The 27,576-nt window shown below is 39.9% G+C and overlaps 1 protein-coding gene across 4 annotated transcripts in view; it reads right to left on the reverse strand.

Moving 5' to 3' along the window:
• The window catches only part of AMOT (angiomotin), a 53,852-nt gene that overhangs the window by 25,253 nt on the left and 1,023 nt on the right, over positions 1-27,576 (reverse strand). Inside the window, exons 2-6 of one of the 4 annotated variants that reach the window (XM_039874761.1) lie at positions 25,592-26,525; positions 18,757-19,234; positions 16,053-16,197; positions 15,107-15,199; positions 12,438-12,583 (exon numbers count right to left, since the gene is read on the reverse strand). In XM_039874761.1, coding sequence (XP_039730695.1) covers positions 12,438-12,583; positions 15,107-15,199; positions 16,053-16,197; positions 18,757-19,234; positions 25,592-26,463 — 1,734 coding nt within the window. In that variant the 5' untranslated portion in view covers positions 26,464-26,525. Of the gene's footprint in view, positions 1-12,437; positions 12,584-15,106; positions 15,200-16,052; positions 16,198-18,756; positions 19,235-21,541; positions 21,563-22,273; positions 22,394-25,591; positions 26,526-27,576 lie in introns of those variants that run through there. The other 3 variants (XM_039874763.1, XM_039874764.1, XM_039874762.1) reach the window with 3 other exon arrangements.

Here is a 27,576-nt window from a genome sequence, read left to right on the forward strand (position 1 = left end):
GATTGCTGTGGCTAGGATTTCTAATACTATGTTGAATAAAAGTGGTGAAAGTGGACATCCGTGTCTTGTTCTTAATCTTAAGGGAAACATTTTTAGCATTTCCCTATTACATATGATGTTCACTGTGGGTTTGTAATATATGGCCTTTATTATGCTGAGGTATGTTCCCTCTATTGACACTTTGCTGGGAGTTTTTATCATAAAAAGATGTTGAATTTTGTCAAATACTTTTTCTGCATCTATTGATCACATGATTTTTATCCTTCATTTTGTCCACGTGGTATATCATGTTAATTGATATGTGGATATTGAACCAACTTTGCATCCCAGGCACAAATTCCACTTGATCATGGTGTATGATCTTTTTTAATACATTGCTGAATTCCATTTACTATTATTTTGTTAAGGATTTTTGCATATATATTCACCAGGGATATTGGCCTATAATTTTTTGTAATGTCTTTGGTTTTGAAATCAACATGACTTCATAAAATAAGCTTGGGGGCCTTCCCTCCTCTTGAATTTTTTGGAATCATTTGAGAAGGATAGCTGTTAATTTTTTGAATATTTAGTAGAATTTACTTGTGAAGCCATCTGGTCCAGGACTTTTGTTTATTGGGAGATTTTTGGTTACAGATTCAATTTCTTTCATAGTACTTGGTCCGTTCAGATTTTCTGTTTCTTCTTGATTCAGTCTTGGAAGATTTTATGTTTCTAGGAATTTATCCATTTCTTCTAGATCGTTCAATTTGTTGGTATATATAATTGTTCATAATATTTTCTTATAATCCCTTGTATTTCTGTGGTGTCAGTTGTCACTTCTTAAATCAGTCTTACTTTCTGTCTTGATGTTTTAGACCTACTTTCCCTTCCAAACTCACCCCTACTTTCTGTTGTACCTCAAAGGTCCAATTGATGGTAGTTTACTCTTTTGCCTCTATCCAATGCTTAACTGTGAGTGATTACCCTTCAGGGAATATTTAACAATGTGTGGAGACATTTTTGGTTGATATAGTTAGGGGATGGTTGCTACTGGGATCTCTTGGGTAGAAGCCAGGGATATTGCTAAATATCCCACAGTGCATGGGACAGCCTCTTCCATCACTACCACCAAACAATTATCTGGCACCAAATGTCAATAATGTTGAGCTTAAGAAATCTTGTTCTACACTACTGGAGATCACCTTCATGCCACACTTTCAACAGCAGTGTATATTCATATTTTTAAAGTTATCATGTTCTCTCTCATCACAAACTTCTACCTGAGTACAAAATTTCTTACTGAGATACTTAATATGTCCCAGACTGCTTTCGTCTTTTTCCAAATGCTATCCTTTTTATAGTTCAGTCATTATCCTCACTTACCCTATTTTTCCAGTATCGACATTTTGGAAATGCTATTCTTCACTCTTTCCTTTGTCCACCATATCCAATCTATCACTATTTATCGCTATGTCTTAATTCTAACTAACATCTCTCATAATCTTCATTTTCTTATATTTGCATAGCCTACATAGTTTAAGTCCTTATTTTACAACTAAGTTGTTATAATAATAACCTAAAGTTTTCAGGCAAGAAGGCAGAGTAAGTGAATACTGTGCTCGCTTCTTGCCATGACCATCTCAAAATTACAACTAAACTACAGAACAACCATCATTGAGAATCACCTGAATTCTACCTGAACAGAAGTCCTACAGCTGGGAATATACAGAAGAAACCATCTTGATATAGGTAGGAGGAGTGGTGATGTGAAACATGCTGGTTCCACACTCATATGTGGTGGTTAAATATTGGGAGGAATATCTCAAATATGGAGGTCCCCCCTGTGGAGTGAAGGGTCCTAGCTCCACATCAGGCTTCCTAGTTCAGTGTTCCAATGCTGGAAAGAGAAGCCCCCATAAGTTCTAGCTGTGAAAACCAGCGGAGATTGTGGCTGAGTAAGATAGAGGGCTGCTGGAATCTGAGGAATTCCTCTTAGAGAGTGAGGCATTCCTCTTAAAGAAACTGTGTAAGGACTTATTCTCTGACAGATTCACTAACTCTGAGCTCCAGTGCTGGGGGAGCAGCTCTAAGGTCACGAGGGTCATATGGGGAGGAACAGAATTGTCTGCCTTCAGGCCAAGGACTGGAGGGGCAACTTTCACCCTGACAGAAATGCTGGCAGAAGTCACTGTTCCATTGTTGAACTCTCTCACTACCAAGCCTGCACTCATAGGCAGGCTCTATATCTGGGTCTCTATAGACCCAGCTAGCACCATTTGCCCCACCCTGGTGGTTTTCTGAGACACTGCCCCACCCAACCTGTAGGTCCACATGAGCTGCTTGCAGTGGCTTTTCCATACAAATGGCCTGTCTTGGCTCATGCTGAAGACTTTCCTAAAATCTTTCAAAGGTTCATAAACCCCATACTAGCAGCATCTGGCTTACATGTGCCCTGTACCTCTTGCTAAGCAGCCTGAAGCCTGACACTAGTGGCAACAGGCCTCAGTCTGCTGTTTAGCCTCTCCCAGACACCTCCAAGCCCAGCACAAGTGGTGACCATCTTCATATCACTTTGTAGCTCATACCAACTGGCCCTGTGTGGGGCACCGTCAGCAGCTTACCCTGGACTGCACCAGAGCCTCTCACAAAAGGCCCCAGAATCAACACATCAGTGCACAACTTCAGACCACACTAGAGCATGACTCAACCACCTCCAAAAACAACAGACCCAAAGAGCTGACTCAGTAGGCACCATAACGCCACTAAAGTGAATCTTGTTCCATCTGGTCAGCCCCGCCTCCACTGTAGTACAGCCAGTCTTCAAAACCAATTGGCCTGGGGTCAATACCTCCAATTGACATGCCAATAGCAATCAAAGCTAAACTACACTAGGAGGGCACATATAAACCACAGAAGGGACAGATCTGGCTCACTAAGCTCAGGTGACCAAGGAGACTGCACCATTGGGACCCACAGCACACCTACTACATAAGGCCATTCTACAAAGACCAGGAGACATAGCCACCCTACATAATACATAGAAATAAATATAGGGAGGCCGCTAAAATGGGGAAACAAAAAAACATGTTCCAAATGAAGGAACAGAATAAAGCTCCAGAAAAAGAACTAAACAAAATGGAGACACGCAATCAACCAGATGCTGAGTTCAAAACACTGGTTATAGGATGCTCAATGATCTAAGTGAGAAAGAGATAGGAAACATAAAAAATGGAAATAAAAATATTTTAAGTCAGAAATGAAGGATCTAATAACTGAAATGAAGAATACATTAGAGAGAATTGACAGTAGATGAGATAAAGCAGAGGATTGAATCAGTGATTTGGAAGATAAGGTAACAGAAAAAACTCAATCAAATCAGCAACAAGAAAAAATAATCCAAAAATATGAGGGTAGTTTAAAGGGCATCTTGGATGACATCAAGGATACCAACATTTGCAACATAGGGGTACCAGAGAAGAGAGAGAGCAAGGAATCAAAAACCTATTTGAAGAAATAATGACAGAAAACTCCCCTAAGCTTGTGAAGGAAATAGACATACAAGCCCAAGAAGCAGAGTCCCAGACAAGATGAACCCAAAGAAGCCCACACCAAGACACATTATCATTAAAATGCCAAAGATTAAAGACAAAGAGAGACTCTTAAATGAGGCAAGAGAAAAGGAGTTATTTACAAGGGAGCTCCCATAAGACTGTTAGCTGATTTCTCAACAGAAACTTTGCAGGTCAGAAGGGATTGGCAGGAAATATTCAAAGTGAAAAGTGATAAAAAGAAAGGACCTACAACCAAGATTACTCTACCCAGTAAAGCTCTCATTTAGTACTGAAGTACAGATAAAGAGCTTCGTAGACCAGAGAAAGCTAAAGGAATTCATCACCACCAAACCAGTATCATAACAAATGTTAAAGGGACTTCTTTAAGAAGAAAAAAAAAAAGATAAAAAAATATGAATAACAAAATGGCAATGACTACATATCTATCAACAAGTACTTCAAATTAAAAAGAATTGAATGCTCCAATGGAAAAAAATATAGGGTGGCTGAATGGATAAGAAAACAAGACCCTACATATGCTACCTACAAGAGACTCACTTCAGAAGGAAAGACACACAATGAACAGGACAAACAAACAGAGACTCATGGACATGGACTACAGACTAGTGGTTACCAGAGGGTAGGGGGCGAGGAGAAGGAGGAGATAGACGAGGTAAAGGGGGTCAAATATAGGGGGTAGGGGTAGGGTGAAGTGGGTAAAGGAGATTAAATATATGGTAGCTGAAGGAAACTGGACTTTGGGTGGTAAACACACAATAGAATATACAGATGTGAAATTATAATGTACACCTGTGAAAATATAATGTACAATTATATAACTGGATTAACCAATGTTACTCCAATAAACTTAAAAAAAAGACACAAGAAAACTGAAAGTAAAGGGATAGAAAAAGATATTTCATGAAAATGGATATGTAAAAAAAGCTGGGGTAGCAATACTTACGCCAAAGTATACTTTAAAACAAAGGCTATACCAAGAGATAAAGAAGGTCCCAGTAATCCTACTTCTGGATATTTATGCAAAGAAACTCAAAATACTCGTTTAAAATGGAGATGCATCTATATGTTTATTGCAGCATTTTTTACAATAGTCAAGACTTGGGAGCAAACTAAGTGTACATCAACAGATGAATAGATAAAAATGAACTGGTACATATATGCAACATTACTCACTCATAAAAAAAGAATGAAATCTTGCTATCTACAACAACATGGATGGATGTAGAGGTTATTATGCTAAAAGAAAAAAGTTAGACAGAGAAAGAAAAATACCATATGATTTCACTTATATGTGGAATCTAAAACACAATATAAACAAACAAAGAAAGTAGAGACAAAATCATAGATACAGAAAACATTTTGATGGTTGCCAGATGGGAAGGGGGTTGGAGAGATGGGTGCAGGGAGGGAAGGAATTTAGAGGTACAAATTGGTAGTTACAAAATAGTCATGGAGATGTAAAGTATAGCATAGGGAATATAGTCAATAATATTTTAGTAACTATGTACAGTGCCAGGTGGGTACTATACTAAGCAGGGGGATAACTTCGTAAATTTTATAAATGTCTAACCATTATTATGTATACTTAAAGCTAATATAAAACAGTAATGAGTGTCAACTGTAATTGCAAAATAGAATGACAATAATAATATGATAATAACTGTGTATGTTGCAGGTGGGTATTAGATTTATTGAGGTGATTCCTTCGTACATTATATAAACATCCAATCAGTATATTGTACACCCAAAACTAATATGATATTGCATATGAACTGTAATTAAAAATAAAAATTATTAATAAAATAATAATAACCTAACATATCTCCCTACTTTCAGTTGCCCTCTCCCATCTATACACAAGTACTCATGAGCACATGGACACACACACACGATCAGTCCATCCTACATACAATTGCTATAACAGACTTTCCCATGAAATATATTATGAAAGTGCAGTATTTAAGAACAAAAGCAATCTACTGCTAGCACATCCATTCAAGCAGTATTGAGTAAGTACTTACTTTATCTGAGGCACTTTTATACTACCTCTCTTAGTTTTTCAATCAGAACTCTCTCTCATATCTCAAACTACTTGATTCTTTAGATCGAACTTCCCCCCCCCAGCTTTACTGTCATAGTTTCTCCCGTCTAGCCTACATATGGCTCTTCAAATGCCTTTGTCAATATTCTAGGCTCCTACTGAAAATTCTACCAGGCCTATAATGTAAATGATCAATATTTGTATCAGTCCGATCATTTCTTCATCCTTCCTCACCATATCTCTAAACTCTCTAGTTCTTCCTTGAATAATCTTACCTAACCCTGATTGCTGCTTTTCCTTTTCCTTATAGCCTCTCATAATGTGTACTTTATTAGTAAGGATTTTATAAGATTTCATTCATATGTACATTCATTCATTCATTCAAGAGATATTTATGGAATGCTTATCATGTGCCAGGCCCTATTTTACATCTGAGAGCAGTAGTAGTGAAATGGGAAGCAAGACAATGTATCTGCTCCATTGGAGGGCAGTATCCCATAAGCCACTTAAGGGCAGGGCCCTTGTTATTTTCCATCGTATTTCTCTTAGGTTTTAGTTCTAAATAATTGTTCCCTATACTCTTGGTGACCAGTTAATATTAAATAACTATCAAATACAAAAACAAAAATGAGCATAGCATAGTACTGCAACTATACAAACAATAAACATATTCTTAAATGTATTTACTTTGCTTGGCAAATCAAGATAAGGGTTTCAAATTATTCCTATGAAGAAATAAGTTTTTAAAGGGGTAAATTGAGAGAAAGAACAGCAGGAAAACAACCTATTGAAGAATAGAACAAATACTCTTGAGCTCAATCTCATACTTTTCCATTGCACTTTTGCAATAATTTGAACACATTCCGAAGCATTTGGCACACCTCTTAACCCCCTTCTGACTCAGGAAAATCTGATCCCTGCAAATGAATACCACGTGATAGCATCTCTTTCTTTCTTCCAACAACTGTGGATGTCTTTCAAATTTATTTTTTAAAGAATGGCTACATACAGAATTACTTCCAGGGCCCCTAATGTTACTCATCTGTCTCAGACATTTGCAGAGAAGTGATTTAATCATTAATCTTCTCTATTTATTCACTGGTCGAGAGATCATAGGATGGGATATTTTAGAATTAAGAGATATGGGTTTTCTCCTAGATTTACCACTAACTATATAATCTGTGTGCACTTTATATATATGGAGTAGGAATGAATAGGTAGAACATGAGATTTTTAAGGCAGTGAAAATATTATATATGGTACCATTTTGATGGATATATGTCATTATACATTTATCCAAACCCATAGAACCTACAACCCAAAGAATGAGCCACAGTGTAAACTATGGACTTTGGGTGATTATGACATGTCAATGTGGGTTCAATTGTAACAAATGTACCACTCAGGTGGGGGATGTTGATATTGGGGGAGGCTATGCATGTGTGAGGTCAGGAGATATATGGGAACTCTCTATACCTTCCTCTTAATTTTGCTATAAACCTAAAAGTACACTTAAAAAGTAAAGTCTTAATAAATTATTTTTTTTAAATGTAGATGGACAGGTAGAGAGAGTGGACTATTATTAATAGCTGGATGAACACCAATATATACACACACTGCATTGGTTAAAGGACATTGAGACTATTAATACAGAACTAAGTCCAGTGCCACAGAGGATATCCTTCATTATGTCTGATTTTCATCTTCCCATCTATTGCCTATAACTCTAAACAGTCATTGTGTCACAAATGTCACAATAGAAGTATATATTCTTTGTTCCTCTCCTTCATGCAACTAGTTATATGTTGCTCCATAAACCTTCAGTGATTTGATTTGATTTAGCCTTACCCAGGAGCCCCTGGCTCCAAGCAAGAGTTCCCTCTGAAGCAATTTGGTAACACTACCCTGGTATTAGCAAGCTGCCCCTGTCCATTGCCAAGAGGCTGTGGTTCACTGGTGGATATTAAAAGAATTTAAGAGTAGAAACCACCTCTAGAAACTTGCTATCAAGGGAATGGAGTTCATTCTCTTAAGGAAACTAAAGAAAAATACACAAGGCTTCCAATTTGAGAATTTCAAAAACCAAAATTTTCTGGGGAAACTGAGAAAATCAAGCTTTGAGAGGTCACTACATCCCTACTTAGGGTGGGGACATAATTTCTTAAAATATTGGGTGGAGCAACACATACTTCAAGGAAAATAAGCTGCCTTAACTATGGGAATTGTCATCCTTAGATAAAATTTCCTTCAAATATGTTCACGATTCATCAGCAGAACATTCTGGAAGATTTCTGGGTATATATGTATGTTATCTGAAATCCTATCAACACTCTAAATGCACACATAATTCACACCCTTGGATCCTCCATCCACATTTATGATCCATCAAAACCATTGTGAGTTTTACTTACACCAACAAAATCCCATTGTTTGAAGATTATTTCGGATTAAACATATAAATACATATAAATGTCTATGCCTAGAACGTCTTCCTCTAATGTTGGGAAAGAAAGAGACTAGTTATGGTACGTCGTGGATAAGTGTGATGGCAGAAAATTATGCATCTATAAAACCAAAAAGTTAAATCAAGTAAGTGGCAAGAGATCTAGAAATAAGATAAAATATTAGCTATGAAGAATAATGGAGAAAATATAGTGAAACAATATAAATTTAGTTTTGGAGACTCGAGTGGCGTTGCACCAGAGCTCTGGAAAAAGCAATGCCACCAAGAGTAATCCCTGTGATGTCTAAATCATCAGCAGCTATTGCAGTTCAGAAAGGGTTAATACTTGGGCCTTTTTTTTTCCCTTTTTTTTTTTTTTTTAATCTCTGTAGCTATCATTCCAGCCTAAAGCTAAAGAACAAAGCTCACTGGCTTTTACTTCCAGTCCTCCCACATTCCACTCTGTCCCTTCCTGTGCATTTTGCTCAGTTAAGCAGCCCACCCGCAGCCTCTTCCCTCTTTGATTTTGCCAGGGCCTTTTTCCCACCATCCTTGAAACAATTACCCTAGTGGTAGCTCAACTCTGTATCCTAAGACAGCAGCCAGCCTTGAGCCTTGTAAGTGAATATGCCAGGCATCTGTCAAAACTCTCCAGTGAGGTCAAATTAGTGGGTGAGGATAGGGGGAGGTCTCTTTGAATGGTTAATACCATGGTCGCTGTAGGACACAAGAGTTCTTTTGAGTTGGAGTTTAATGAGCCTCCACTTCAGTAAGACCTATGTGTACCAAAAGATAAAGGCAAGGATAGAAAGGCACCATTTGTCTCGGCTGGCTGCCTACTGCGTAGGCAGAAGATTGGTGGCAAAACCTGGATCATAGTGACTCACCAAAAACAGGTCTGCTCTTTAGTTAGAGTGCTATCCCCTTCCTAGTAAGATACCTCCCTCCATGTCAGTACAGCAGAGTCCATGAGATAATCTGTGTTGAACTTCGAAGAGGAAGTTGTGATTGCAGGAGAATATTCTCCATAAGCCAGAGGCACCATTTCTGTGTAGAGCTTAGAACATAGTGAATGTAGTATATCATGGGCAAGAGACTTAATGGGATTAGAAAGATGGAGTGAATTTCAGGAAAAGTATCTAAATGACGACTTTGTTGAGAAAGACATAAATGAAAACAAGATTCCTCAAACCATTAAAGTAGTCATAATCTTTCCCTGACCATCTTTTATTTTATTGAGATATAACTGACATATAACATTATATTAGTTTCAAATGTAAAATATAATGACTCGATATCTGTATTGATCTCCCCATCTTGATACGGTGCAAAATAGTTACCTGAGTGACCTTGCACTTAGTAAGCTAACAAAATACACCCTAGACAAAAGGTTTAATTTGGGTAAGTTTCCCTATTTCTCATTTGCTAAGTAGACTAGAAAGGTTTTCTTTGGAAGAACTTCTAAGGAAAATTTGTGGTGCCATTTGTAAGCCATAATTAAATTATTTGTTTATACGAGACGCAGGCAGTCATCTGACATATTCCTCTGCCTTCAAACATTAACTTATTGACCTATTTCCAACAGATAGAGAAGGATACATTTTTTTTTTATTCATGAATGCCCTTTTTGCTTTAAAATTTTTCACCAATTTTGTAAAGGAATCACAAGAAAGACTCCTTCCTAAATTAGTTCCAGAGCTACCTATATACCTTAAATACCTTCCTAATGTTCCATAATTTAAAAATTACCCCAAGAAGAACAAGGCATAATGGGGGTTGTGTCACAGCAGAAAAGCAAAACTTCAATTATCAATTCTTGTATTTGAGGGTAAGAGAAAGGGATGTTTTCCTTTGCATATTATAGAGTATATAGGATAAACATCACCCAGGAGTAAATCCTGCTCTGATAGGCTGCCAGAACAAAAATAAAGATAAGAATCAGTGGATTTTACCTGAGATATGATTTCAAGCCTCTCTATGTGCTAGAGGTGATCTGACTTGAGAGCATAAAGATATTACATGGCCTCTGCCTCTGGATTCTGCTAGATAGGAGGTTCCCAGCCTACTCTCCCCATCAAATGTTCCACCTCTTTCAGCAACATCAATTCAGAATTTCCCAACAACTAGGCTCCATGACAATGTACAAGTTGGATGAGGACTAAAAAAGTTAACAATAATTGATGACTTCATTTGAGATATCTGTCCAGTAGATGCCATCATCCAATCTTCACCCAATATTAACTTCTTCTTTAAATTATAAATTATAAATCTATATACTTGGGGGTAGGGCCCTGGAAAAAGACTAAAATCTCTGGAAGAAATGCCCAGAAAAGCCTCAAAAGTCTGAAACCAGATATATAGTTCAGTCAACCATGTCAGTGACGGATGCCCAGACTAAAATTCTCTCCATACATGTATATTATTTTCATGATTAATAAATAACCAATTACTACTGAGCCTTCAGTCATTGCAAACCAGAATGGTTACAGAGTCTTTGCCCCCATTTATCTCCAACTAGATGGGCCCCCTTCCCAGAGAGCCCATGGGGCTGTTGTGTACACCCCAATCTCAGCACAGTCTGAATAAGTTTCTCATAGTCTGTCGAAAAAGAAGGGCCTAATGGGTGAAGCGATCTTTTTTAAATTGAAAGATGCAGAGGTTACTAAATCTAAACAAGTGCCCACATTTTCTTTTTGGGAGTGTAACCAAAGGATGATTCAGACAGAGAGACAGGCAGCAAGGTCTAGGAAATGAAAAATCATGAGATTACAGTTTTATTCTTGACTCTATCCAAGACTTGCCATGTGACCACCAGCAAGCTACATCTTCTCAGCAGGTCTATCAGTTTTCCCCTCTCCAAAAAATGTAGTCAGCCTCATCCTGTAATTTACTCTGTACTTTCCTCACAAAAAGGGGAAGGAAGGGAGTATATGAGGTATAGCAAAAGGCTAAAGGGTGTGCTAAGCTCCTTAGGCCTGGACATCATGAATATACAAGTATTGTTCATTTTCAGTAAAGCAACTTAGCAGTATTTCTGATGTAGACAACTCATGAAACAGGACATTAGCCTGATTTTATACAACCCGAAGTTTAACCATTAAGCAATTAGGGTTAAAAGACACCATAGATTAGATGGTATTACCTACTGGAAAAGTATAAACCCACAACCCAGCTCCAAAAAAGTATTTTAATACCCCCAAAAAGGAAGCAAAAGATATCTGTAAGTCAAGAGATCTGTAGGATGTAGAACCATTCTTACTGAGGGAAAATAAGCCAGGGAATGCATGAAGGTAGGAAAGATACTTCACGTACAATAGCCACAATTCTGAGGGTTTAGTCACTAAAGAATTTTTTTTGTCTCAAGTTTATAAAGCTTTCAACTTGTTATAATGGAGGCTACTTTTTCTCTTAATTCAAATTTTAGAATAGATAAGTCAGTGAGATGTGAAATTTTCTTTACCAATTTATACTTTAGCACCAATTTTTGCTGGAACACACCCATTCCTTGAAGTGCAAAACATCTAAGAGTTAGTATTACTCCAATACAATAACAACTGACATGAAAGATTAATTAATGACAAGCCAGCAACAAATCTCCCTCTATTTCACATAAATGCAGTTTAGTGTTGCAATCGAGTAACATCTACATTGAGATTAATCATATGCTTAGTAGTTTGGGGTCCTCTGCATTTATCAAAGGAAGGCTCCATCTTCAGACAGAAATAACTGATGACTTCACCCCACCACATATCTACGTTCCAAAACCAAGCCAGTAAGAGCCAGGACATAGCTCCTGGCCTTCCATAAACTAAATTGTCCCTGGGTTCTATCCCATTCCAGATCCCTCAGATTGCTTCTATCCTAAAACCCATCTGCTAAATAAGTCCAATGACAAGAGGCAGAGCCGTCAAGATTCATTTTTTTTACCTGAGGAGACCAAGTTTGCACTGAGCATGTGGAGACAGGGATCATTCTGATTTCAAGATCCTTGGGGTACTTTAAATTATCTGAAATCATTTTCTAGCCCTTCCAAAATAAAGCTTTAAAGCCCTGGTAGGGCAGGAATTTAAAATATGCATATATGTCATAGGCTTAAGGCAGGGCTAGGCTCATAGTAAGAACTTGGGAGGGTTGTTAGCTTTTTATGAGAATGAACAAATGGAAATTGCTCCTTGACCTTGGTGATATTCTATTCTGGAGCAAAAAGAAGGAAATTGCAGAGAAAAGAAATCAGAGTCCACTCACATCAGCACAGCTGTAACTAGAAGTAGCAGATGGTACCTTCTTGTTGGGATGTAGTGCAGCTGCCAATTCACCAAAACGAGGAGCCCCCAGGGCCCTAGATTTCCCAGATCTTCCAACCTCAGGCTTGTATGCTACCTGAGGAAACTACACATACCTCTTCCTCTAGCTTTACCACCTTGGCCTGGGCGTTGCTCAGGGCCTGGTCTCGGATTTCGATGTGTCGTCTTTGGTCCTCATTGGTAGAACGGGCAGTGGCCAGCTCCGCTTCCAGCTTCTCCTTCTCCCTCTGGCTTTCCTTATCTATCAGGACATGAAATACCAATACTGCCATTCTGGAGCTGGCTTAAAACCTAACATGAAGAAAACTGATAATCATACCCATTACTAAACATTCTAGTGTTCTAACACACAGCTAAATGAACCAGGAAACCAAGATCTGGACTCTATCACTGGCTCTACCACTAGCTGTGTAAATCAAGAACAGTCACTTAATGGTTGTACAGAAGCAATGAGAAAGAGGAGATATAAAAACCGTTATGAAAAGTATCACACACACACACACATATCAGAAAAACAGGTAGGCTTATCTCCTCAATTTTATATCTTCAAATGGTCTTGTATTGGCAAAAGAAGAATTGATCCCCCTCCAAATTTTCCCCATTGTCTCCTCATGAAAGCATATTAAATTAATCTAAAAATGGCATTTTATAAAATATATAAAACCTCAAATCCTACCCTTTAGTTATTAACATTATTTTTAAACTGAGATCAATCCAAGATTGCATTGTCTCTACAGATGATCATGACACATGTAATTATGCTCCGTGCCTTTCTAGGTTCCTCCCCTTTTAACTAGGACAGACCTCATACCAGATATTCAAATGAACAGTTTTGATTCTCATCTGAAAGTAGAGTATCCTTCTTCTTGAGACATTAATACTTAAGTTTGTAGGAGAAATTTTAATAGGGAAGCTTGGCCTTCCTTTCCACTCTGACTTTACATATCAATTCAGATGTATCTTGGGAAAAAATGAACATTTGCTGAATACTTATTGAGTACTAAGTATTATACTAACGTAATCCTTAGAACAACCATATAAAGAAGTATTATTCTCTTTTCCATTTTGCATATGAGAAAATAGAGACTCAGAGCACAAGAGTAACTTGCACAAGGTCCAACAACTGGTAATAAGTAGTGGAGATCATACTAAAGGACAAGTTGTTCTAAATATTTTCTACTGTACCAGACTGCCTTCTAGTAGGGTCTAGTTGGTTTGACCTCTCTAGGGTAGATTGAGTACATTTGCCAGGGAGGCTTCTCAAGAGGGCTTTCTTGGCTCCTGCCATAGTTCCAGTCATGCAGCACCCTGTTGATGTCCAAAGGCAATAGAAATTAAGGGGCCACAACTCATGTCCTCTTCCCTGCCTACTAGATGGAGTCTATTTTTCTCTTCTAGAACCATTTAACAGTCTTTCACTCTGTTGTTAATATAGATCAATTTACTAAATTACCACATTTTATAAATCAGTAGAAGAGCTACTAGGGCACCTGAAATGCCATCTCTACACAGGGAGGAGTGTCAACTAGCGGTTTCAGGTCAAGAATCCATACGTTTTCTGTTTTGCTTTGTTTTATCCTGGGAGTCTGCCACTGTCTCCACCAGTTAGCTAGCTTCCAGGATAACTGTGACATCAGAAGAACAACTTCACAATTTACCCTAGGTACCAATGATACCAGAAAAATTACATTCCTTCTTCTAAGACATACTAACAAAGGAACAGGAAGTTCAGAGAAATGAGGAAGAAAAAGTCCCAGTTCTGAAGCCAGAGCACGACAGAGTAACCCAGGAAAGGAAAACAGATATTGTAAGTAAAGAGCAAAAAACTCGTAAAAGCTAACTGGAGGCTACATGGAATGACCTGCAAGGGTCATATGGAGGCCCAGAAGAGATGAGGGCTGACAGACAAGTCCCTACCAAGCATTACTCCAGCTGGGAGCTGCACTGAGGGAGGCTGGAGGTAGGGGACACCAACTATAGGCATCTGCAGAAATGAGGGTAGTTCATCTGTTTTTCCCAAACTCATTCTCCCTATGGATTCAATCAAATGTGCCATTTTTATTGCTGGTTTTATTGTGGCAACTGGAAAGAATGAGGTATTGTCTAGTTGAGGGGAGTCCATTAAGGACCAATAATGAAGAGGATTAATTCATTGTCACCGTCCTAGGAGTATTTCCAGACAAAGGAAACACTATTATGAGGAAGATATAGCTCTGCGTTTCCCCATACCCTCCAACTCTGTAACCAGAGTCACTGGTTCAGGCTCTAGAAATGGTTCCCCTCTTCGATGCTTGCAGTCCACCAAGGTGTAATGATATAATAATACAGAGTGTTATAACTAAGGTAGCCCCAGGTGCAGGTTAGGTACTGCAAACACCAATTATCAATCCTGCATGTTAATCCCATCTCTACCAGAGCCAGCACATGAAGCCTTCAATAACAAATCCCTTCAAGATTGAGAGACCTCATGGTCACTGAGGTCCTTTTCAGCTAGCCATGAAAAAGCAGGAATTTCAAAGGGCTTCTCTGGCTTGATACAGAAGGAGCCATGTAGATGCAACTAAATGTTTTTGAGAGCAGCCTTCTTGGCCTAGGAGGAAAAAAACAAAATCTCCCAACTTCATGCTTGAACAGGAAAAATACTCCCTATATGATATTCACTCTACCTTGGCTGTTCTAGAAGGCTAAATGAACTGTATGACATTTTCACATACCTCATTCCCATCCATACATTAATACCTACTGCTGAAGCTTTCAGACTTACTTTTTGCAAAGAGCTGAGAGATGGTTTTCCTGGTATCCTCTGAACCTTCATATTCCTTCTCTGCAAGCTGCTTGTTGGCCGTCTCTAGACGCTCTGTGGAATTAGGACACAATAAGCAGAGCCCTATACACAAACTTCCATGTTGTTGGCTCTCTCAGTGCTGATCTTGGGCAAAACAAGCCTGTTTCTTCTTGTTACACAGGGATGGGCAACACAAACATAAGTTTGCAAATGTGGGTCCCAAAACAACACTAGACCATGGCAGGGAAAAGGGAGGTGAATACTTAACATTTTCACTCCTTGCTGACAAAATCGAAGTGCAGAATTCTAAATTTCCACAAAGGAATTTATCCCTGAATATATATCTTTCATTCACCTTGCTAAAGAGCATCAAAGTTATTATAAGTCTTTAAAATCATGTAATGTCAAAGCTGGAAGGGGATCATAAGCAGCATCTAGTTAAGTTCCCTCATTGTATATATAAGATGCCCTAAACTCAAAGATAGAAAATAATATCTCCAATGTCATCAGTTTTGAAGATGTTGAAGTGGTTATTTTTCACCATCTTCAATATTACATGTGAAGGTCAAAATACAAGGAGGGAGTCCTAGAAACAATAAAGGGTATCATTATTTCAAGGTTGCACACCCAAAAGACAGGCTTCTGAAAAAGCTATAAAGGAAGAGAGGCAGCACAGATTGTGGAAGTTGGCCAGGTAGGTCCAGGAGTCCCAGAATGGGTGCTGTCTGATTAACACATCAGCTCATCCCACTTTGATTAAGCAAGTTTGGAACCAAGTATTACTGTGGTCACCAAAACCTAGCCTGGTCTATGCCCTGCAATTTACTGATCATACTAGTGGGCTAGATGAAACTAAGGCTTAATGTATGCTCCTTAGCCCTTCCCTTCACAATCTTGGCCAGTATTTCAAAAGTTATTCCCTCACCTCTCAGATCTCTGTTGAAGTCATGCATCCTTCGAATCTCTCCCTCAAGCTTGTTTCTCATGGCTTTCTCCAGGGCCTCCCTTTTGGATGATGACTTCACAAGGTTCTCATATGCCTCTGAGACACGCTGGATTTCTGTCTCCACNCAGAAGGACGTAAAAATTAAACTTTAAGCTCAGTAATTAACTCACAGAGTCATGAAATTTCCTCAGGTTAAAAACAAATACAGTTTCTGCCTTCAGAGAAGATGACACAAAGGAATAAATTTCATAAATATAGTTATAAATGATTTTCATTTCTAATTAAGAATTTTCTTAGTTTTGAAAATAATAATGTATATAGTATGAAGATAATGTTATTCTAGGGTGTTCAAAGGGCTTTTACTTGTTTATTTCAATTTGCCTTGATATCTGCCTTCACGAGTATACCTCTCCCCATTTAAACAGAGAGAAGAGTTAAATTGTCTTTTCTAAGATGAAGTTAGTGGCAGAAGCAAACCATAAAAACTCTAAGATGCAGACTCATGCAGTATTTACTAAGGGCCAAATATTTACAAGAACTCTTTAAGGCACTGTGGGGTATGTAAACATGAGTGAGAACATTATCATTGCCCTCAAGGAGCTTTTGAGCTAATCAAGTAAAAGAATATAGGGAAAGAGACATTATTAAGAAACGTAAAAGTAGTACTAGAAAGTGCAGGGAGGAAGGGGTTACTCTGGTTTGGGGGTGAGGGGAGAGTAGGACAATTTCAGGGAGAAGATGGCATTTAGAGTCCTATCTTGATTTCAATGAGCAGAGGTGAGGGGAAGGATATTTTATTCTGAGTGAGTAAATGCACTCCCAGAATGACCAGTAGTCCCTTTTGGATGGACATTGTGGGGTACAGAAAGGGAAGCTGGTAAGATATGGCTGCAAAGATAGAATGGAGTCAGGTCATAAAAGGGCTTTAATATCAGGCATTTGGACTTTATCCCATAGTCAGTGGGAAACTAGTACAGATTTCTAAGTTGTGTTTTATGACAACCTTGCAAATCTTGTAAAATGGAAAAAACAACAACTCAAAACCTCAGAAGGTAAGAGTTTTGCCCCAAATCTGGAAGAAATAAAAAATTATACTCCAGAATATTTCTATAACCAGTATAGCTTCATTGCACTTATAACAACCACAGAGATATCTGTATATAATTTGTATAAGAAAAATAAACCCCATGGTCTATTAAGCAATTTTCAAATTAAATTTAATTCCTGCAACCATTCGGCGTTCCTTCTCAGTTTTCCACTATCCTCCTTAACAAAGCTCAGGGTAATTTATAGGGAGAAATATCAGGGTCCCAGTGGGAGCCTGGAGGAAAGGTGGGGTTACCATACAACTCAGATTCCACCTGCCCCAGCTCCAAAATTATGACTGATGCAAGACTGACTGCAAACAAATGAGGCTTACACCACAGAAAAGAGCAGACTTGAGAGTGTTTTTCTTTTTGCAGATGGCACCAAGATAGCAGCACAGAAGGGGAAAACTGGTGAATGGCATTCAGAGACATGATCGGCAAGGCCTGAGCCTGATAAAGCTTTTGAGTGAAATTCAAGTGCTGAGCTGAGAAAATAAACATTTCCATTTGAAAGAGCGGCTTGGTGTTGGTCTGTTCTGGGTAGCCTTTAGAGTACAAGCCTTTCCAGTCCCCCCACAGAATGCCACACCTGGAAGGCAGTCCTTCTCCTCAAGTTGTTCAGAGTACTATTTCAAGATCTTGTACCAATCCTTTCCCTACCCTTTGTAGATACTGTACCCTCCAAAAGAGCAAGTTGTACGTCCATTAACAGAACTTTTCAGGAAAAGAAGTCACAGAAGGGTATATCCACTACTTTGATCTGTGTGATGGTGAAGGCAGAGAAAAGGAGGAGTGGTGGTGAGTTTCCAGACTAATTCTGTCTACTTACTCCTCGCATGAACCTCAGACCTTCTTATTTGTTCTAGCATCAGCTGGTATCTACCTTATTCTCCTCACTTTCCTTTTCCTCTTCTACCTGACATGTGTCTCTCATCCACTGCAGCACTAGGTTGGCCTTCACTTCCCCCAACACTCATTACGTGTCCCCTAACACACCAGAGAAAGAGAGTAGATGTTGAATTTCAGCTGCAAGGAAGGACCAAAGCAAAAAGGAGGAAAGGGAAGGGGCATTGAAAAAGAATTATCATGGGAACTCCCACTCGGGAAAGTGCTATAATCCCTTTTCAGAGTAAGGCAGGGGCAGGATCTAACTTCAGTGGTGAGATTTTCTAGGAACTATAGTTTTATATTTAGGATTCAAATTCAATATTTGGGAAAATATAATCAAGACAAAAGGCCTTTATGCTGGCAGGTCCTTCGCCTACACAGACATCACCAGTGTTCTTGACCTTATGAAGAAGTTCCTCTGCCTTTTGGAATTCTAAAACAATCAATTAAGTTTTCTTTTGTGCTATGGTGTCTGGGAAAACTGTATAAATATGTTTTTTCCCCCTCACATAAATGTAAAATGTTATTTCTCCTAGAAAGACGGGTAGAAAAATTTTCCAAAGTTTGATCCATATCTAACCTTCAGATATAAGAATCCTGAAGACATGCCCATAAGTCATGCAGGCACCACAAGTGGAGACTTTTACATCAGTATTAAACAAGTAAGGTTTAAAAGAGACTCTAATATTCCAACACAGGGACCTCACCTTCTGCAGTCTCGCCACCTTCTCATAACATCCTTCTAACTCCTGCTGCAAGTTCCGGTTCTCATCTGAGAGGATCTCAACCATCTGCTGGGCTCTGGAAACAATGGCAAAAGTGTCTGCTGGCATTGGCTGATAAGAAGAAGATGACTGCTGAGCCTTAGGCATAGCTGAATAGCCTTCTGGCTGCTGCTGCTGCTGCTGCTGCTGCTGCTGCTGCTGCTGCTGACTCAGACCCGGCTGAGTGAGACGGTAATGATCACCCTGGTGAGCCTGATTAGGAAGGAAATATTGCTGCGGCCTAGGTAGGTGAGCTGGCTGGTCTCCTTGGTTTGGGACCAATGGGTGCTGGGCAGGAGATAATCTAGTGGATGGTGGAGACTGCAGCAAGGGCAAGGAACCCCCAGACGTGAGGGAAGAAGTAGGACTGTGAGGCTGAGAGTTCCTGGACGACAATGGCAATAAGATGTCCTGTGTTGGCCTGTAAAACATGGAGGGCATGCTAAGGTTAAGCTCTCTCTCTCTGAAGGCACTGGGGGAGAACACAAGAAAGTGAAATGAGGCTTCCACTGCCCACAAGACACCTGCGACATGAGGAGCAGGCAGTGTTAGACTACGAGATCTCTACAAAGACCTCTACAGTCTTTTCCAGGCCTGACCTTCTGTGACTTCCAGACAAATGTGTGATCCCATGGAGGACTGAACAAGACGATCTCAAAGGTCGCTTCATGAAAATCAAAGTGATGTATTCCTGTACACTCAGTGCTCAAGTCGAAGCATTTTAAATAAGTCTTTTATAAAGTAATTTTCACCTCATTATTTTAAGCTAAACCCTTTCTGACACTCTATACATTGTCTGGCACATATAAAGAGTCACATTTAGAAAATATATTCTGCTTGCCCAGACGGAAACAGCAAACAGTAGTCAAAACCACCCCTCATTTTGCTATCTGCACCTCTCTTTGGTAATATATATATTTACAAAAAATTACTTGAGAATATGTAGGATATGTCTCTTACTACATTAGAGATACCAAATAATTATTATTTATATTAACAATTGACTGATGCCTATTAGCATTAATAATACCATGGTTTAGAGAGGATTATAGGCAACACTATCATACTATTTTTGATTTAATGAATCACAAAATGTAAGAACAGTAAAGGCCTTAAAAAACACTTTAGACCAATTCTGTCATTCGAGAGAGGGGGAAACTGAGGTCCAGAGAGGAAGCGATCTGCCAAATATTAAAGAGTGAGTTAGTGGTAGTGCCAGGGTAGAACCCTTGTTTCCCAATTCCCATTTTCAGGCTCTATCCACTACCATAATACATTAATTTCCATGCATTGACGTTCAGATTCCCAGCCTAACACTTATAGAAAGTTCCAGTAAAAAAACTTTGGTTCTCCCAGTTTTATACCTAATACCAGAGTATTAGTCATTAAGAGAAACAATCAGAGTATGTGAATGGATCCTCCCACCATTACCACTACCGGAAACAATATCTGTCAATAAATACTAAAGACAAAAAGCTTGTTCACTCCCCAGCCCATTCCCAACTAACCTCATATACCTCCACATCCTATGGATGCTTATCCTACAGTTGATATTTCTCAATCCAGGGAGGACATATGGCTAAGAGAATGGGAATTGAATCCCAATAGAGTTTGGAGACCTTTTCTACTGCTTATTAGCTGTGTAACCTTGCTCAAGTTACCTAATTTGCATGAGCCAGTATTGTTCATGAGGTTGCGAATTAATGACAAAAATACTGGGTTCTTCTCATTTTTGAGATCAATAGGAATTGCAAAGAGTCTCTTATCTAGCTCCCAGTGAGATAGGTTGACTCTGTTAGTGATTTTACTTATGGGATATCCATTAAATCTTTACAATAAATTGCATAAAATTCATGGGAGAACTGGGATAAATCACCAGGAGCAATTAACTTTTAACTGGCATTTCGTATGCTAAAGCGCATCCCTCTTAGACACACTCCAATTATCATTATTGTTCATTTATCTATCCCTTCAATAGATCCTCACTATCAGGGCTTTTTACAACTACAAAATCATTCCAAATACTTGCTCATGGATACCCAATTACCCAGATGTTCACCAAAGCCATCAAACGTACTCAAACCCTAGGTTCTGTTTCTCAGCCCCATTGATGCCTCCGGTGTACTCACATTCTTCCAATTTCATACATATGTCACTATAAATAATTGCTGAATATCAAACCGAGCACATGAACTATTTGTGGGTAGAAGAATTTACATGGTTCTCATGATTACAACTGGAAAGTTGCTACCGTACGTAACCTTGCTAAGAACTCAAAGCATTCATCCAGTCAAAAGCCCGGGAGCTGTTTAGAAACTTATTTGTGGAACAGTATTTCTCTATTTTCCATACTGTGGATCTTCACTTTCCTCAGAGGTAAATGAACTATGTGCTCTCCTTCCTCTTTGAGTAAAAGCTATTATAATTTATATATAATACATATCCCCAGAGTTAAATATAATGTCCTGGGATTTGTTGGAGATTTTGAACATCCTGGGCAGAAAAGAAGGGCTTACATTTCATGTTCTCCAACCTAGCTCTCAAAATTTAAGGGAAAAACAATCATATTAACTTTCATCCTCATTGTCAAGAATTTGGAAGCCCAAGGCCTAGAAGGTGTTCTCTTTTAAAGATTGAACGCCCAGTTCTGAACTGGGCTTCCTCTCCCCCACCTCCCCTGGGCCCCATCAGAAGCCCAGCCTCTCTCTCGAAAAGACCAGACACTGACCTGGAGGCTTAAAGGCCCCTCCATGCCCTAGACAGCACATGGCCTCCTGGGGGCCTCAGGAAGAAAGAGACCACAAGGTCTCTGGAAGGAGGTCTCCGAAGTCAGATAAGCGCAGGACTGCAGTTACCTTGGCCATGACTCTGGGCTCTGCCTAGAGATAAGTGTAGACAGGGCAGCTGCCTCTCAGGTCCCCCAAACTGGAAAATGAAGTAGATTTCAGTGTACAATGATGTTGGGAAAACCAAGGTAGTCCATCCCTAGCGGGTATGAAAACATTAAGCAAGGCCTGGGTAGTGGCAAAGAGAAAGAAAGCCCTCCGAAGACGTGAATAAATCTGAACCGGCGTTTGCTTACCCACACACACACACACACACACACACACACACACACACACACACACACAAAGCAGAGTAGTATTAACACTCTTATGAAGTTCCCCCTGAGAGGAGGGGACTGAGGAATGACAGGCATGAGGGAATGTTGGGGGGATGTCAGAGGAAGCAAAAATATACTCAAGATTAAATAATAAGAGTAATAGTAAAAATAAAGGTGGCAGCTGGGTGACTAGCACACTCCCCAGGTCCTCCCACAGCACAGCAGCTTGAATTGCTCTCCACAAACACATTAACCAGGAACAAGACTGCTGAAAGACAACAGAATCACACGATCCCATGAAAGCCTTGACCTGCCTCCTTGCCCCTTCCCTCCCTTCCTGTCCCTTTTTAATACAACCTGGGTCCCTGGTGCTCTGTGGAAAAGAGGATATGGCATACATGCAGGACAGAATCCAAAGACCAAAATCAGCATTAGCCACCCAAAGCCAGGGGAAGTCGCTCCCAGAGACAGTTTTCAAAGACACAAAGAGAAAGCGAAAGCTGACCCATCGAGCTGACAAAGCATCTTCCATCCTGCCACCTCACCATCTGGAAGCCCTCACCCTTCCTAGCCACACACCCACTCACACTCCACAGATATACGACACACTCCTGGCCCACATCTTTGCAAGCCCACACACTCACACTCTCATCAGAGCAGGTGCCACCAACAGCCTGGAAACCAATTTATTCTCCCCAGAGAAATGGCGCCTTTCCCAGGCTCAGTGATGGTGAATATGTGAACCTTGGAGAAAGCTGCAAATTTCTGATTGTTTCTCTTGCACAGCCAGCTCTGCTCTGAACTAAAGTGAGGTCACCCTTAGATTCCACTAAACAAGGATTTCAAGAAACCTCAGATCTGAGAATGATTTCAACAATTGAAAAAGGTGGCTGCTTTACAAACAGAAAGGATTTAATTTTTAAAAGCAGTTGATAAATGTATAAACCCCAGATGCAGAAATGGCTCAGCACTTAAAGACAAAGATTCAGAAAATGTTGTGTTCTTCACATGGTTTGGCCTTATTTCCCATCTGGAGTTTAGGGCATTCAGGATATTTATTTTTTTAAGTGGGGAGGAGGGCATAGGGAAGATGAAGTAATAAAAAGATTGTTTATAACATTTTGTTCATTTTCACAGTAAATGTCTAGCATTTTACTGCACCTCTAAAGGCAAACAAAGGTTTTTCTAAGAGTAATTTGTTCAAAGAGTTTGCCTTGCATCCCAATCTGTAATTTGTAGATTGAGGACTAAGAATTTCTTCTTCTAATTCTTTGGTGCCAGCAGCAGTTACTTGGAAAGGTACTCGCAAATTCTCTAGCTAGTTGGTTAAACAATATAAGGTGGACAAATGTGTCACCACCTAAAAGCATAAACTTCTGGAAAGCCGTTCAACTACCTCCCCTTGCCAGTAATTTGTCAATAGGTACCACTCCCTCGCTCCATGCCCTACAAACACTTTATTGCCAGAATTTGTCCGATGCAGACCGAAACTTCATACAGAGCATCTTCTGACTAGAACCATTTTAGGTATGATTATTCATTGAGCATAGTCCATGTCAGAAAAACCTGTTCCTCTCCCATAGAGAAAAAGAAAAGCTGTTAAACTGTTAGAGCAAAGCTGCATATTATAATACTGCTCAAGAAAGGGTAATCAGTGTGGCTCTACTGTTTTGGGGGATAGGAAGATAGATTCACAGATAATGTAGGAGGGAGGAGAAAATACAAATATCTTCTTGTAAAATATATGCAGCTAAATTTCTCTGGTGGTTTAATCAGTATGAGAAGAAAAGAAATCCCTCTTTGGGTTCCTTATTATTTACTTAGGCAGATCAAAGAGCTTTTCCATCTAGCTTCAAATACTGTGGGAGTCATTTCAGATCACAAACAATACTGGTGAATGAATTCTGAAAATAGCTTTTCTGGAAAGGCAGGCCATGTGCTGAGTGGGGCTTTAGATTCTGCTCCACGCTGCAGCCAACACACTCTCCTCCCACAAGGCAAGAGACGTCAGCTCATCCACATAAGGGAGAGAGTCTCACAGACTCTTCCAGGCTGATTGGAAGAGCAAAACAAAAACCCCCAGCTTCATTGACATTTTGCTGTCTTAGATGGGTTTCCACCAAGCTAAGCAGTCCATCAGACCAACCCCTCCCTTGTTCTTTCGTTTCACTGGGCAGATGGGAATCGGGTTCTTGTTCTCATTTAAACCGGAAGGGCCCTGTCCATTACCCCATTTCCTGTTTCAAGCCACTTATCAGAACTCAGGCTCCTGCCCTTTGAAAGCTGTACAGAGGAGGCTGAAAAAAGGTTAGAGATCCAACTGGGTTAAGGAAAAAAAATTCTAAACTGGCCAAGTTAGCGGTGGAGCTCAAAGTGAATTACTTCTAGCTAAAAATGGACCTGAAAGAGGAAAAGAATGAAATACCAGGAAATGCCAGGTGCATTCTCTTACCTTATGTTTACTCCACCCCCTGACTGCCTTGTCTCTTGAGTCACCACATGAACCTCAAGCCGAGAGGCTCTTCCCCAAAAGAGTAAGAAGTGGACAGAAGGCAAAGTGTTAGATATCAAAGCGATCACAGGCCTAGTGGTGGGGGAGGGCTTTGGAAAAGGCAAATCTAGGTTCAAGGACTTCAAACATTGTGGCTTCAAACATTCATGGCCACCCATAATTACTCGTGGTAACAGGACAAGAAGAACACTATATAACTTCCATCAATGTTCCCATGTCTGAAACCTTCCCTTTGCCCCATTTGCTGAAATACTACTGATCAGAGACATGGCTCTAATAATAACACTAGGAATGATGAACAGAATCATGGAATCATAGGGTCTGGTTGATACAATGGGCCCTTGGACAATTCAGAAGTGTATTTAGGAAGAACTGAATATATGAAATAGTCCTCATGAACTAATGGCAAGTGGTACAGAAGTCATGAGTATATTTTTCTTTCTATATTTTAGCATCTGACCAAAACCTCTATATAATATGATGTGAAATTAACTTAGATGTTTAAAAACATGACAGACAACTAACGAAGTCTCTAAAGAAGAAAGATGAAGCAATCCAGACTTCATAAACTACAAGGAAGTACATGACAAGTTACATTCTGAACTTGCACATATATAGTTCCCCCCACAGTAATATCTGGGTATTTGTTTAGTGTCTGAAAGAAGCAGTAATTCTCCAGAAAGATGTGTTCACAAAAATATGTGATGAGTTTTGTGGAAGGGAATAAGTAGAAGTGGATATTCCAGACTAAGTAGATAAGTAAATAAGTAGAAGGATATTCCAGACTAACTAAAGTCCAAGACAATTTGCTTCTGCTCCTCAAGGAAGGGCTTAATAACTCACAAGATGAGGAACACTGACCCTTCCTTCAATAGCCAAGGAGACAGGACAGTGAATAGCTACTGAAATTAAGTCTTGTGCTCCTGTTCATTCACTAGGCAGCTGAGGCCAGTTCAACCTATAAAGTTAAGGGAATGTTAATGCAGTGCTAATTATGGCTAGAAATTCAGATTGGCAGGAAATTTACTAAGTCAGAGGCCAGCCATGCATTGCAGAGTCTATTATACCAAACACCTGCCCATTCCTTCCATTAAGATTCCCAACACACAGCAAAAGCTGGTTAGGGAGGAGGTCAGGAAATTACATAAAGGGAACTCTCTTACCTGGCTGCTCCATACTCAGGGGGATGCTGATACCTCATCAGTTGCCCCTCTGGTCTCCCTGGCTGGTTCAGACGATGCTCACTATAGAAGTGCCCTGTCTCTTGGGCCTTGCACACTAGAGACTGCGGTGGCATGCCCTTGAAGGGATACTCTGGTGGGGGGCCTCGATGTTCCATGCCCTTCAGGCTATGCTGGCTGGGAGGTGGCCCTTGGGCCTTGTAGAACTCATTGGAACTTGTGGAATTCTTGTAGAGGTCATTAGGTTGTGGTGGGGAGAGGGGAGCACTGGTAACAGGTGGATGGGCCTTAATTCCACTGGTGGCCAGTGACATCTGCATTAGTCGTTCACTCAAAGAGCGGACATGCCCTTGCTTAAGGTCTCTGAGTCCTTCATCCTGGTGCATCTTCCCAGGATTGAGCCGCTGAACTGATGGGCGTCCCTCAGTCCTCATCTTCTGATTGGTGACTCCAGTGACATAGAATGCAGCTCCAACACTGGCATGCTGTTGGCCCCGAAAGTACTGTGATTGGACTTTGGCTTCTTCATAGGTCGGGAGTTCTTCATTATTCTGCATTCGAGGGGAAAGCTGCTTCTCCATGATGATGTTTTCTGACTGGATTTCCTGCCCCTGGGGTTCTTGTCGAGCAGCATGTGCCACAAGCTGTTGGTGGTGGTCCTGGGGACTCAACACATCATTCTGAGGACCTGGGTTCCCACTGCCACTGGGGAAAGGAGGGCCATTCCCTGTGGCTTGCTGGTGTATGGCAAGCAGGTTACGATTCTCATTAGGATTGCCATAGCGAAGCTGCTCTTGTAATAGACGCTGCAATACCGTGATTCCTCCACTTGGCTGTTCTTCAGAATTTCTCATCTCTATTGCTGGTGGTGCCTTGTGAAGAGAGAGAGAAATTGGGCACCTGGGCTGCCCTTGACCTAGGAAGGGGAAACAGGAAGCTTAACACCCAGTTGATGGATAAATCATTCCTCTAAAGGGGATGAAAATGGGTATTTGGGGGTGAGGATTCCATTGCAGTGACAAAGCAGATAACTGAATCTAGAATTAACAGGTTAATTGTTGGCAACTCCTGGCTCTAGCATTGATATGATAAGGGACTCGGAGGCATAAGAGCTCTCTATTTCCTCTTTCATTTTTAGCATATGTTAAATATTCAATCTTGACTAACTCTTAAGAGAGCTGGGCAAACTTGGAGCAGTCAAGTAGGGTGATCAGAGAAGGCAATTTTCCTAGGTCCTTTCAAGGTTCATCTCTCTGTATTCTATTTAAATTAAAAATCCAACTCTTATGGCTGTGGGAGAGGGGGGCAGGATGGTGGGGAGAAGCTACCCCATAGACAGGATCTGTAAAGTGGTTCAGCATGTGAAGAGAGCTACAAAATGCCAAATAATAAGTAAAATAAATAAAAAGTGAAGAGAGCTTGGCTTCCACCAGATAGATATGATCCCTGCTTGATGTATATAATTTTCTCTGATCTCATAAAATTCTGAAATATATCTTTTTTAAAAAAGAAATCCTTTTTGTATTGTCCATTTTGAATGCTCCTTGGCTTAATAAGAGAAGGCCTTGGAATAACTGCTATTGACAGTTTCTCTTTCAGCCATCCAGGAATTGTCTTTGAGATGCTGTTGTTGTTATTGTTGTTGTTGTTGTTGTTGTTATTATTGTTGTTGTTGTGTAGGAGGAGCTTAAAGGGGAAACCCTCTTTCATTTGAAGTATGCCTCTGAGAGCATTTAGAAATTGAAAAATTAAAAGGTCATCCTTCTGGAAAGTGTATAATTACAACATACCACCACCACCACCAATTCTTCTTAAGGAAGTAATATGGATTGAGTGAAACAGATACCAGTAGTAAGACAACTCAAGATTCAAATTATAAGCATGCCATGGGTTTATAGGGTAACCTAAGGAATCGATTCCTCTTTTTCCTCTTTTCTTCTCTTCTGTTCTCCAACCTGAAAATAGCA

This window comes from Pteropus medius, unplaced genomic scaffold, assembly GCF_902729225.1.
Source record: "Pteropus medius unplaced genomic scaffold, Ma_sr-lr_union100, whole genome shotgun sequence".
Taxonomy (NCBI): domain Eukaryota; kingdom Metazoa; phylum Chordata; class Mammalia; order Chiroptera; family Pteropodidae; genus Pteropus; species Pteropus medius.